General features: G+C 42.4%; 1 protein-coding gene across 1 annotated transcript; it reads left to right on the top strand.

Moving 5' to 3' along the window:
• The first annotated feature begins 9,439 nt into the window (after positions 1–9,439).
• On the top strand, positions 9,440–13,204 carry LOC133885176 (uncharacterized). The gene is made up of 5 exons (XM_062324842.1): positions 9,440–10,097; positions 10,955–11,413; positions 11,519–11,896; positions 12,442–12,509; positions 12,716–13,204. The coding sequence occupies exons 1-5, from the start codon at positions 9,696–9,698 to the stop codon at positions 12,924–12,926; spliced, it is 1,518 nt and encodes a 505-aa protein (XP_062180826.1). The 5' UTR covers positions 9,440–9,695; the 3' UTR covers positions 12,927–13,204.
• The last annotated feature ends 1,250 nt before the right edge of the window (positions 13,205–14,454 follow it).

Here is a 14,454-nt window from a genome sequence, read left to right on the forward strand (position 1 = left end):
ATAAGGCAGTATACATATGAAACTACTATATTGTAAAGTAATATGGTCGAAATGGTTGTCATGTGCTCATAAATGTTAAAGGTGATCGGCAATTCAGCATGGATGCCCAACCATTGCCTCAGTTGTGCAATACTGTTCTTTCTTTTCATTTATGGATATCTATGGCTTACATGGTAAAAAAGATCCAGCTTAGGCATTTCTCTCTGGTGGACTCACTACAACTCCAAGCATGTATTTGACGCAATATTATTCCCTTAGCCACGAATACCTGTGGTTTTGCCTATTAGTGTTCTCTTTGTGAATTGGTCTTGCACCTTCCATTTCTATCAGCATTTCTTTGAGCTATTGAGTCTGAGATGCTAAAGTTTCAATGCATTTTTTTACCTTTTCATATTTTTTTTCTTGAACAGGCTATAGCATTATTTGTGGTATGCTTGACATACCTATTCGGAAAATGTCCCTCCCTTTTGAACTTAGGCAGCAAGGGTTTTCTTTTTACCCTCCCTAATCTTGTTTCAATATTATCTTTCTTTATACTTGAGACCAAGAAGCATTTGAACATATTAGTGCAGAAGGCCGCTATTTCAAGTAATTATATGAAAAAACACTTTTATCTAATTTTGCATAAAAAAATATGCAAGAGTTTAGGCTCTGATTAGAGGAATGCTTCTTAACCATTTGTAATTTTCCTTTCTTAATGTGCATCCTTTTATCCATTTTAAACTCTAAATGTTACATGATAATTCTTTTTATGATTCGTTTGAGTTCCACAAAATTTCTTTTGTTGGTAGTGAGGTAGCGAATGTAAGGTCAAGTTCTTCCACAAGGTAATTTTACAAGGTGCTACTTAGATAAACTATTAAAGATTTATGCTCCGTTGTTGGCAAAGCAGAAAGCACAAACAACATGTATAATCGTGCTCTTATGGCTTTTCAGATTTTTCGAATTTGTAGGACAATGATTGCACCGACCAACATTGCCACTATATGTGTTATTGGCCCAATATTGATGGAAAAAAAATGAAATAGGAACTGCTAAACTGATCCTATAGCGCTGTTCTTATATACTTGATGGCTGATTTTAGCATTTGTGTTGGAAGATAACTCTTGATTTATTTTTAGTACTCGATTCCTTTTCACATGTTTTTAATATTTGCCTACTAGCTGTTCCAAATTGGTTTGACTATATATGCCTTTCTACCATAATTAGGATGCGTAACTCAGTTTGGCTTCTTGAATCTAACACGGTGTTACATTGCTTCAGGGCAGTTTGTGGAATAAACTTTGATGCCTATCTACAGATTTTGGTCTGAATGGTGTAGGTCTTCTTGACTACTTCAATTTTGGTCTGGATGAACAAGGCTAGAGGAAATTGTCTTAGAACGGTAGGATTGGGCATGAAAAACATGTTGTAGTAGTTTCTAAGCTATCAAATGGTAATACAACTAAATGTACTACTTCCTATGTAGAAAAATCCAGCACTATTCAACCGCTATATAGCTTCTCTGTGAATTTTGTTTTCATTATCTGTACTGCCGGTAAAAATCCAAAATTAGACAACATAAGTATCCGTATTTGCCGAAATAGACAATATATCATCGTATTTACAATTTTAGCATCCATATTCAGCACTTCATTTAAAAAAAATGACTTTCGGTACACCGTACGAAAAAAAAACGGACCCGGCCATATTCGGCACACGAGGTGCCAAATATGGCTGAGCCCCGGTTGCCGCATCACCATTGCTTCGATGTTTACTTTTTCGCAAATGGCCAGCATGCATGCATGTTGCTTTACTTTTTGCGTGTGGGTGCGTTGCGTTGCCTGCAGCCCGCTATAAAATGAGGAGTGAGGAGGAGTAGCAGAGGCAAGGAGCAGCAGAGGCAAGTAGCAGAGTGCGAGGTGAGGAGCAGCATCACAAGGAGAGGGCACACGTGGCAGGGGCACACGTGTGCAGGGGCCAGCGCATGCCGCTGGGATGAGAGCCACACACCCGCCAGACGTTTACACTCTTGGGGATTGCGTGCGGTGTCGTCGTCGTTGAGTAGTCAGTGCACTTGTACTTGTATTTGTTCTAGCAGCAATACAGGAGAAGGTTCAAGTAACACTGCAAGAGAACATTCACGCACCACATCAACATGGCGTATGACCAACAAAGAAATAAGACATGCTCCTACCATGATAGATCAAGATGACAACGAGGACAATGATTTTATGCCACAACAACCCCTCCTTCCGAGGTCTCCATCTCCGGAGGACACTGAGGACCTTAAAGATTATGGTGGATTTGCTTCTATCTATCCTCACAACTTCCAATCATCACATCGACGACGACAACCATCTTACCCTGATTACATGAAGTGGCACAACTGGCATTCTTTCACTAGTTTACGTCACCACTTTTCACCATCATCTTGAGATGATCTAGATAATCAATAGCTATGCACTATACATCTTGAGATCAATGATATAAGGGGGAATATTGCACTACTATATTTTAAAGCTGCTCACAGCCTTTGAGCCTATATGGTGAATTAAGAATTTTAAAATATACATTTAAATTATTAAATAATTTCTAATTTTATCGATACTTGGCAATTTCTAACATTAATGTGCTTATGCTCAAACTATGACATATGTTCATACCAATATTTTGACTCAGTCTTTAGATAAGAAGTGACCAGAGCTTTAAGCATAAAATAGCAACACCTATATCCTGACTCTATATATTTAGACACAAAGTGACCATATAACAGAGCTTCAAATATGAAATGGTAACACGGCTCTTTCTATCTCTGTCGGCGGATATTACGTGACGTAGCCGGTCTCGGCATAAAATTACAAACACTAAGTTTTATGTGATGCAACACTTCCCAGTATAAAATGACAACGTCAAAGGGGTGGCAACTGGGGCCAGGACATATTCGGCACATGAGGTGCCGAATATGGCACTGAAGCCTATATTCGTCACCTCATGTGCCAAATATGGTCGGACCCGTGTTATTTTGGCGTACGGTGTACCGAAAGTTAATTTTTGGTAAATGAGGTGCCAAATATAGATACTAAAATTATAAATATAACGATATGTTATCTATTTCGGCAAATACGGTCGCATATATTGTCTAATTTTAGATTTTTGACTGTATTGCCTTAGCAGCGGATTAGAACATCGTTGAGATACAAAGGCAAAAATCCTTATTTATCCTGCCTGATTTCTTTACTGTATCGTCATGCAATCTTAGCTGATTTAGTTTCTTGTTTTCTGTAATTGAACTCTCCCACGGTACTTAGGAATCTCGCAACAGATCCTTTGTTGCGGAGTAATAGGTGGATGGAGCTTTGTTCTGCCAATAGTTGGTGATAGTATCTTGTGGCGCTCTTTAGTTTTGTGTCCTCACCAAGTGATTTATCAGACATAATGAAAATGGCTTAACTTATCTATAATACTGATGAATGCATACTCAAGCTTAACTGATTCAGATCTCAAAGCTTTCACCTAAATAGATGTGATATAATTGAGATAGCCCCTTACTATAAAGTGTTTGTTCACTCATCTCTACACATGGGCTAGCGCGTCAACCTACCTACCTACCTAGTGGTTACTCATCGCTCAACGGCTTCATGGTCGGGTTTACATGTCATGCATGAACCTCTCATGCCATGCCAGAGAGTCTTCATATTCTGACGATCAACCTGCAGGTGCTTGCTGCCTGCAATCCCTACATGCAAGTTCATCAACTCGGTTTGCTCTCTTGACCATGTCAAACACGTTTAGTTGACTCTGGTGACAACAACAAAAAACCATATTTCTATCTGTTATTACTATTTCATAGCGCTCAGGATGAGTCATCCAACCAAAGTTTGCGCAATTGCTTGCGCGTGCTAGCTAGCTCTCACATGTCAGCGTAACACAAAGAAAATTCAGCGATCCATGAGAACATCTTCATCAGTGCACTGGGTATCAGAGCATCTCCACTGATGAGTCAAACCATCATAAAAAAAATCAGTCGAACGCGATACATTCGGTTCGCCTCTCCGTTCTTCAACCGTGCCGAACTATTGTGTGGGACTCACAGCCAATAAAAAATCGCTTTTCTCTCTCCAGCTTGAAATACTCGCACGAGGAACTGATACAAAATCAGTTGGTTTTACTATATACAAATATCATTTTAATGCTCATACATGGAATCAAAGATTAAGTTGGAATCTTTTTCCTATGTATGATTCGGCCACTCTGCAGTAGAGATGAGTCTACTCATGTGCTGTCATCTCACTTCATGAGTAGCTTCTTTTTTTTTTTTGTCATTGGAGATGGCCTGAACCATCGAGTTTTCAGGAAGGCGCCGTGGCCGAGTCCCAGCCGTGCATGCCGGGAATCATCGGACTGGCCCATTTCCTGGCCAGATTAAAGTGATCTAGATGGAGTCAGTCAGGGACCCTAGGCACCGCGGTCGCTTTCTCGCAAGATATTACGGGAGAATTTTCTTTCTTTTTGGCGAAGTCTTGCGGGAGATTTGGGCGACGTTTAACGGCTACTACTTGGCAAGTGGTAGCGCTAATGGAGTGAACCGGACAGCAACGAAAGGGATTAGATCGAAGGGAGTCAGCGGTTGATGCTCCGGCGAAAGCAATGGCGACAGATAAAAGTCTCCGGTTTGAACTCAGCGGCCGCTAAGGTCTGTACTGCAACACGGACGCTAGTTGCACGCATGACCAGAAACGAGGACTCCAAATGCATGCGTGTAGGTGCATGATGGCGCCTCTTAGTCTGGAGAGAGCGGGTGATGGTGCAGCACACTGCAGCCCAACTCAGCTTGCATCTCGATTATGTGGTGAGCATAGAGGTTTGAGGTCTGAACGAAGAACGAAAGTAGAATGCCAAAGGAGCCACTTGCATATGATCTGTTAGACCGGAAAACAACCGCCTTCCCCCCTCTAGTCCATCTTTCCTTGTCAACGTTCCTTTCATGCAAAACCATCGCTATATACAGGCATCAAACGTCGGTCCACAGCACGCGAAGAACAAGAACTGCTCGAGCAGCAGGTAGTGTGACTAGAGACGGCAATTTTCTTCGTCAGGTTGGGTTCCTACGGGTTTCAGATCGAAACCTCCCTCATTTCAGATTGTTCTGTCGGGTTTTAAGTCTCCGCCAGGGCCGAAGGTAGGAGTGGTTTTACGTTTGATATTAATTTCAGGTCCGAATCGAATTTGGTAAGTCAGATTTCAAGTTAGAATTTCTTCCAGCAAAATCTGGCGGGGCGGACCTGTTGCTATCTCTGTATGTGACTCGCACGTACGTGAACCGTGCGGATTTAGAACACGCCGGCGGAGAACCGCTGCTCCGCGTGGCCCCGCTGCGAGCTAGTGCGCGCTAAAGACGTCCAAATGGGCCGTGCCTACTGGGCCAGCCCGAGACACGGCACTGTAGGCCCGGCACGTATTTTCTATTTTTTATATATATTTTTAATTTTTTAGCTATTTTTTAATATTTTTTATATTTTCTATATTTTTTTTTTATCTATTTCGGCCCGATCGTGCCCGAGCCGGCCCGGCACGACACGGTACGATCACCGACGGGCCGTACCGTAGGCCGAGGGGAAGGCACGCGGGCCGACACGGCACGGCTCGTTACTGTAGATGGGCCGTTTGGACCGTGCCGAGTCGGGTCCGTGCCGGGTCGGCACGAATGACCCATTTAACCATGTTTAGTGCGCGCGACCACTGAACAGTGCTGAGCACTAGCTACCAAACTGGCTAGCTAGCTAGCTCGCTCGCCGGCTGACTAGTTGGCACAGTAGGCGGTAGCTCTCAGCTGCAGGAGATCGATCAACTCTCAGGCGCACCGCGCACGCCGAATAAATGGCCCGAAAACGCAGCCGACGCATGTGCAACCGAGGCAGACGAGACGACTGGTCCCATCAACGACCGTCGCGCAATAGGTAGGTCGGCACAACGGCACGGGTGGTTCGCGATGATTAGCAGTTGGTGCAGAGTCAGATTGTCCGATTATTTAGGTTTCGTTTGGTTGCTCGTATAGTACTATCTAGCTGGTATTAGTGAGCTGGTTTAAATTTCTAGCTCATTTGAATCTGTATATATTATTTATTTAGTTGGCTGTATGTACTCTATCAGTCTAGTGAGAAAAGAAGATGTTTAATTATCTATATGAATACATGTTATATTAGATTAAAATAAAAAATAAATATTAACATGATATTTAGTTTATATAAATACACTCTATAGTATTTAATTTATCATATTAAATATTAATCTAATTTTAAATACACTAATATAAGTTAATACTCACTAATCATACGCTAATATCATCATTAACTGAGCGTGTGCTGCACTGAGAGAGCATGGCCCGAGGGAAACGAAGTCGAAATCCGTTTCTATGGAGCTAAGCTCGCGCGTCGATTTTGCATCACTCAGGATAGACCCATTTGAGCACCCAGACAAACGAACAACGGTTCCTTACACGCGCGGAGCCAGACTAGCCCTAATGTAGGCAACTAAATAAACCATTAGTTAATCGGTTTAGCTGAGGCTAGCCCATCCCACTGGTAGAGGAAAAATTGATTATATATCGTAAAGTTGACCAACCTTTAATAATATGTTCGAAGTTGATTATTTTTCATTATATATCTTATAAGGATTAGTTTGTAACAAAATTTTGTATTGGATAAGAGAGGTAAAAGATAAACTTAGTTACAAACTAGTCCATATAAAACATATAATTAAAGATGATAATTTCAGATATATTATTAAAGGTTGATTAACTTTAGCACATATAATCAAATTTCCCACCAGTAAACGGAAAGCACATATACTCGTTGGCCGCTCGGCTATAAGTTTTTTACCAATAAATAAAATTTATTAGAAATCACTAATAAACATGATTTATCAGATGTACCAAACAAAATTTAAATAATTTAAACAAAATAACAGTAAACATGATAAATTAGATATGTCGTATATACCACGTCGAAATTTTTTCCGTGCCCGGCCCTCGGTACCACTATACTGTAGCGACTCGATATATAGCAACGGGCAACTGCAATTACATAGGATTGCACATTGCATCCATTTGCCATAACTATACGTATGTCGGTACGTGCTACGGGCCCCGATCCCGCGAGAGCTGAAGGCCGGCAACTACGTACGTAGACGCACGTACAGTGCGATGTTAAGGCGCCGTACCGAACTGTGGTGTCTCATTCTCACTGCAGCTACGGCCTCTCTCTATTGGCGCTTACCTGAGAACAGCAGTATCACCTGCTTGCTTGCTTACCAACCTGACAGTGCTGTCATTACTTTGTTCGTTGTGGCCATCTGTGTTCCTTACAGATTAAAGTTCACTTGTTGTTTTGCAGTATTTGAAGAATCAGGCTGCGAGGTGGCAAGGATTGGTTGGTAGTATTAATGCTATATGTGATGAGGCGTATATATGCTTAGTTGCTGCCCAAGTGCCCACCTTATCATGGCAGAATAATGTTATGTATTGCTTTGTAGAATCACGGGGATCGTTGGTTAATATATGCTGCTAGAGAATTTTCCTCTTGATAAGTTGCTAGTGCTTGTTTGATTCTTTGGCCGCAAGTCTTGTCAATGCTCTGTTATTGTAATCTATTCTGTTCTGTGTATATATATTTTCATTTGGAATGTTGTTACAGAACGACTCTTGTCATATGGAGTAGAAATCTCATACTCTTGTCATATGGAGTAAAAATCTCATGTACAATATTTTAAGTTTATCAAACTACATGACTTTAGACTTTTCTGGAGGGTTATTTGCCGGTGGCCGACAGTTTATTATTTTCCTTGATAAATTTCTCAAATTGACAAGTATGTTTCTAGTGTGATTTGGACATTTCCTTACGGTGAAAACAAATCACCAACAAAACAATACGGACCAAGAGTTACCACCAAGCAATTTAAAATAAATCACCAACAAAACAATACCGACCAAGATTTACCAACAAGCAATTCCCAATAAAAAGTTTGTATAAGAAATGTACTACACTTTCGGCCACTTAATAATAATAATCTCGAGAAAAGTCAGATATCTTGTAATTCCTCCTTTTGCGGTTCCAGTTTATCTAGTTTGGTACTATCAATCAATCATTTGACAATGTAGACAAAAGGCTCCAATCTGCTAGAACAAGTCGTATAGACGTTGCTGTTTCTTTTTCAAACGAAACAAAGAGTCTTCCATTGGAGTTCTTGGATGCAGGACTTCTTGCTATTGATGTCCCTATCACTCATATTGTCACTGTCATTGGCTCATTGCTGCGCTCTATTGGTTTAGGGTCTGTTTGTTTTAGCTGCAGATTCTGAAAAACAGTTTATAGAAACTGGATTATAAAAAGCTGGATTCTAAAAAGCTGAATTGTGAAAAAAATTTAGATTGTAGATTTAAAAAACTTTGATGAATAATTTAGTAAAATGGACTTTCATAATCTATCAAAAGCTGAGAAAAACCAGTTTCTCAGATTCCCACAATCCAACCAACAGATTTTAAAAAGCTATAACTAAAAGCTGTCTGTTTGTTTTAGCTTCGGATTGTAAAGCTGAAAGCCACAATTCGAAACTGAAACAAACAGGCCTTTAACGCCACGACTTCAATTTCGACTCTCAAAGGTTCAAAGTTGTGAATTTTTATCCCATCCAGTTAAAATGTAGAAGTAATGGTGAAATCTGATAGATTCAGCAAGCTTGGGATTTTGAATATGCATTAAGGCCTTGTTTGGAACACAAGAACTCCATAATTTTTTTTTTACCAAGGGCCCATCTCTTTGGTGTGGTGGTAAAGATATGAAGGTACGATCACACATATTAATGTTTAAATCCTGGGGTCACAACTTATACACAGACGAGTGCTTTTAGCGATTTTGTAGGTGTATAATAGGAGATATTTTTGTCAGTGTGAATGTGGTGTGCGTATATGTCTATTGAAAAAATAGAGTGAATTGTATAAAACTATAACTATTATATCGTTTGTATCACAAAATTATAACTATTGTATCTCGTGTCACCAAACTACAAGTATTATGCTATTTATAATATAAAATAACAATTATTATAACACAAAACTATAACTATTATATCAACTGTAACACAAAACTACGACTCATCAATCTCACTGCATGTAAGCCACCTGGGTTTTGTGTTATAAAATGACACAACACTTGTAGCTCGGTGATACGAGAAACGATAGTTGTAATTTTGTATAATTCATAAAAAAAACTTTCACTTAAAACCCTGCAATTCTCATGGGAATCGAGAAACTCTCTCTGGTCAGGATCTGCCGGTCCACGCAGGTGAGCGCAAAAGGCCCAGGGCCCAGCAGGTACGGGCTGTGAAAGCGAAACCGCGCCAAGCCCATCCTTCCCCGGGCAGATACGCCATGCGCCGCTTCGAGCGGCACACCCCGGATGCCACACCAGGGCGGCAAAGCAGCGACGAGCCTCTGCCCTCCCCCCTTCCCGTGCAAACAATTCGATTGCCCGTGACCCCTGGTCCATGGCCGGACCCACTCGCCAGACACCCGTGCGCGGCTCCTCGTAGACCACCAGTAGTCTCCCCCTCCCGACTCCCTCTTCCCGACGACACAGCTCACGAGGGATAACGCCGAAGGCCAAACCCAAACCAAAACCCTAGCCCCGTTGATGAGCTCGTCTCCGCCGCCGCCGTAGATGCACGGGCTCTCCCTCATCCCCGCCGCCGCCGCAACGCCCCTCATTGTCGCGTCCTCCACCATGCCCGCGCTCCGCCTCGCCTCCCCCGCGCTCCGCCTCGCCGCGCGCCGCCCGGGCCCGCGCCCCCCGCCCTGGCTGCTTTTCGGAGGAGGGGTGGCGCGGAGGGGGCTGCTCTGCTCCGCCGAGGCCGCGAGGCGGGGCGGCGACGAGGAGGCGGAGGAGAGGCGGAGCGGACCCGGGAGCCGCGCGGCGACGGAGAGGAGGCTGAGGGGCGGGAATGCGGCGGTGGGGAGCGTCGAGCTCCTCGCCATTCCCGGGGTTGGGCCGCGCAACCTGAGGAAGCTCGTGGACAACGGGTTCGAGGGCGTCGCGCAGCTCAAGCAGCTCTACAGGGATAAGGTCCGCGTGACTGTGTTTCGCTATCTACTGTTCTTGTAATTGGCGGCATTTCTGCGCGAATTTTTTATTAATAAAAGCACACGTCTTAACTCCCTAGACTAGCATACTACCATTTGTTCATCGACATTGAACCCACTAGTTATCAACCAGCTTAAGGTGGTCAGATTTCGCTCATGTCCCTACCTTGGCTGTCAATAACTCCGATGCGAGGCTTATTGTGCATGCTATGGCTTACATTGAATCTACTTTGTGTATACAAGCCAAAAAGCTGAATCTCATGTGGTGCATATATACACGCACAGTATGCTCAATTGTTGATGGATGTCATGGTGAAAGATATACTTAAAAGGTATCCTTTCTGTATTAAACTAATAGTGGGAAAAAATTCAAGCGATACATGTTTAGTGTTACACAGGGGGTCTAACTTTTGAGTAACTAAAGCATATGTGAAACTTAAAACCACGTGAAAGGAATGTGGCATGATAATTGGAAAAAAGTTATTATAGTTTTAGATTTCTTGGGTGTTTGGGAGCTTAAGCAGGGTCATGGTATCCCTTGTGCTTCAACTCTCTTTAAAACAAGCTTCATTTTGAATGTTCAACAGTCAAAATTATAACTGTTTCATGTCCACTGTGCTGGAAGTAAACAATCATGATGGTCTTTCTCTTTCGCTATATCATCTATACTTGATACATCTCATGCTATTAAGATTGCAAATTCGGGATAGGTCTTTCAACGCCCACATGGGGTGTGAGGTTAACTATCGATATGGTGATACCGACTTCTCCATTTGAATATGCTGGTCTCTCAATCTAACACCATTGCATCCTTTCCCAACAATTTGCATGCACATGCAGTTCTTTGGCAAGTCCAGCGAGCAGATGGTTGAATTCTTGCAGAGTTCTGTTGGCATCATACATAAGAACCATGCTGAGAGTATAACTTCATTCATCAAAGAGAGTGTTGATGAAGAGCTGAAGGATACAGATTCATCTAAGCCCTCTCAGAAGAAAAGGCTGACCTTTTGTGTTGAAGGGAATATTAGCGTTGGGAAGACCACCTTCCTCCAAAGAATAGCTAATGAGACAATTGAACTGCGTGATCTTGTAGAGGTAGTTCCTGAGCCTATTGGTAAGTGGCAGGATGTTGGTCCTGATCACTTCAATATATTGGATGCTTTCTACGCTGAGCCACATAGGTATGCATACACTTTCCAAAACTATGTGTTTGTGACGAGGGTCATGCAAGAAAGGGAATCGCAAGGTGGAATAAAACCTCTCAGACTTATGGAAAGAAGTGTATTCAGTGATAGGATGGTGGGTCAATCTTTCTTGCAAATGCTTGTTCAGGCACACTTCAGTTTCATTCTGATACGATTGTTAACTGTTAAGTAAACTTATTGCTCTATTAATATTCAACAGGTATTTGTCCGTGCTGTTCATGAAGCTAACTGGATGAATGAGATGGAGATCAGCATCTACGATTCCTGGTTTGATCCGGTTGTGTCTTCACTCCCAGGTCTAATCCCCGATGGTTTTATCTATCTAAGAGCTAGTCCAGATACTTGCCACAAAAGAATGATGCACCGGAAAAGATCAGAGGAAGGTGGTGTTACGCTTGACTACCTGCAAGGTTTGCATGAGAAACATGAGAGCTGGTTGCTTCCTTCGAAAGGAACAGGTCCTGGTGTATTATCAGTCAGTCAGCTGCCCATACATATGGAGGGCTCCTTGCCTCCAGAAATACGGGATCGTGTATTTTACTTGGAAGGAAATCACATGCATTCTAGTATCCAGAAGGTACTTGCTTCCAGGGTTCCGAATTTGGGATTTGGAAAGAAAAAACAGACCCTGGGAGGTACCAGTTACCACTGGTGACTGGTATTTCGGGATAGTTTGGGTTGTCCAACTTTTTGAATAAAAAATGGTTAAAGTAGCGTGAATGTTGGGCTCATACAAGATTTGGGCTGTTACCGGCTGGTTCCCATTCAGGGAACTAAAACCATATCGTTTTAGACTAAAACGATATGGAACTGAGATAGGAATATTACATAGATGCTACTTAGTGCAAACACCATCAGTTCTCACAAACTGTATATCTATGTTGCAGTTTTTTGTTAGCTCACCTTATCCAATGTTTTGAATTTGAACCAAAATTTATTTAAGAAGTACAAGTTTAAATTTGAATATTTGGTCAGTATATATTCTCACCACTAGGAATGGGAAACCGATTCATGGTGGTAACCAGTGGATTACCACTGATATTTCCTCAGTGCTTACTCCTGCCTTGCTCTCAAAGCTCTAGTACTAGTGTTTCGGTTGAATTGAGGCCTTCTTCTGTGTAGGTCCCAGCACTTGTCTTGGATTGCGAACCTGACATTGATTTCAACAAAGACATAGAAGCTAAACGACAGTAAGTTTGCAGATCTTCCTTTTATTAACTTATTTGTTCATGGTGTTTTTTTTTTCTGTGATTGACTGAGTTTTTGCTCTAGTTTTGCTCTTGTCACTGTTTACTGAAATTTAACAAAAAATCATCTGTGAAGACATTGACATACTTGTAACTACTCGTAAAACTCTGCAATTCTCATTTAAGGCTTTAACCTTTTACCTGTATAGATATGCTCGCCAAGTTGCAGAGTTCTTTGAATTCGTGAAGAAAAAGAAGGAAGCTCCATCTGAGCAAACAAGCACCGACAAGGACCGCATGAACCCACAGATTATGCTTCCTAACAGAGGCAGTTTGTGGGTCCCTGAAGGCAGCCCTTTTGCAGGTTCCCCGATGAATCTGGATTTCCGAAGAGCCATGTCTTCGTACCTCTCAACTTGATTTCAGCTGCAAAAAGAAACTAGGATCGCAATTCACTGACCTCGCAAACCGATTATGTTAAGTTAAACCTAGGTTGCCCGATGCTAGCCACTGATGTAAGATAGCCTGGCTGTATCACCATCTTGTAAATGATGATCTTACTGCTAGTTCCACGTTTTGCAGCACCAAGCATCAGCTTCAATTTACCTGAATTAATCTGATGATGGTTCTAATCTGTAACTTACATTTGCTTGCTAGAAGCATTCTGTTGAAAAGATTTGGAACGAGCTACTTGTACATTTGTGCTTGTGCTCTAATCTGTAACTTACGTTTGTTTTCCATGGGGCAGAGCAGAACCTTTTGAACGCATCAATACGATTTAATCAGTGACGTACCGCAGCCCGCAGGGCAAGCGGCACAGCGTGTCTGGCAGGGAAGGCTAGCTATGGAGTCCCCAAACGAAGTGGTAATCCCATTCTATACCTCCAAAATCCACTCCAAAATCCCCCAAGGGTACAATCAAGGGAAATGACCTGTTACCCACGGTACGCAACAAACACTGGCTTTTCAGGCATTCAGATTCAGAAAAACATCCTGTTGGACCGCTCGACATCAAGAGCAACACCACATGCTTCTGGGCAGGCGCGCAACGTGAATGATGTGCTCGGCGCCCGTTACGGCCGAGCTGAAAGCGGCCGGAGAAGATGACGGGCCGAGGGGTGGCAACGGCGACGGCAGTGTGCCATCGACCCACACACGATTCGGTTGCCGCCGGCGTCAAATCATACAGCGGTCGCGGCAAACAACCTGCCATGATTTGGTCTCTCTCCACACAGATAATGCTGCGACGCCCCCATCCATTCTCCGACCACACAAACGCTCTCACGTCTCTCGGTTTCACCCTTCCTCGACGGTGATCCTTCTACGAACCGTGCCATGCCATGCTAGTGCCATCGTTTTCTGGCGGTTTGGACAGGTGGAGACTGGCAAGACAAGGCTAGTGCAATTGCAGAGCTGTTCACATTTGTCAAAGGGCAAGTAAAAGTTATACAAAAGTGAAAGGAAAGAAGAGATTGGCGAAAGACGGGCGTAGAGTCACTGAAATGTGACGTGTCCAGATCACTGAAGGTGTCGGCGCAAAACAGTCACTGGTTTCTACTCTCAGGTTAAAAATACATTATTCTTTTTAATTTCTCACGTTACACATTGACCATTATTTTTTATTAGAATATAGTTATAATATCTAATAAAAATATAACACTACGAGAGTATTTTTTAAAATAAATTTAAATTGTGAATATTTTAAAAACTATTACCGGTCAAAGTTTAAATTTTTTATTAAATTTTAATAAAAATAATAATTATTTATGATCGGAGAAGTAAACTAGAAAGGTAAATTCTTCTAGGACGTCACTGCTTTCTAAGGACGCAGAAAGTGGTCCTTGCCTCCTTGGACTGACCGGTCTGCGTCGAGATCCGAGGCTGCAAAGTGCTTGTTGCTCTGCGCAATCTGAAGCAGTGATGTGAACACCTCTTTTTCGCCATGTCG

Source organism: Phragmites australis, chromosome 11 (assembly GCF_958298935.1).
Source record: "Phragmites australis chromosome 11, lpPhrAust1.1, whole genome shotgun sequence".
Classification (NCBI taxonomy): domain Eukaryota; kingdom Viridiplantae; phylum Streptophyta; class Magnoliopsida; order Poales; family Poaceae; genus Phragmites; species Phragmites australis.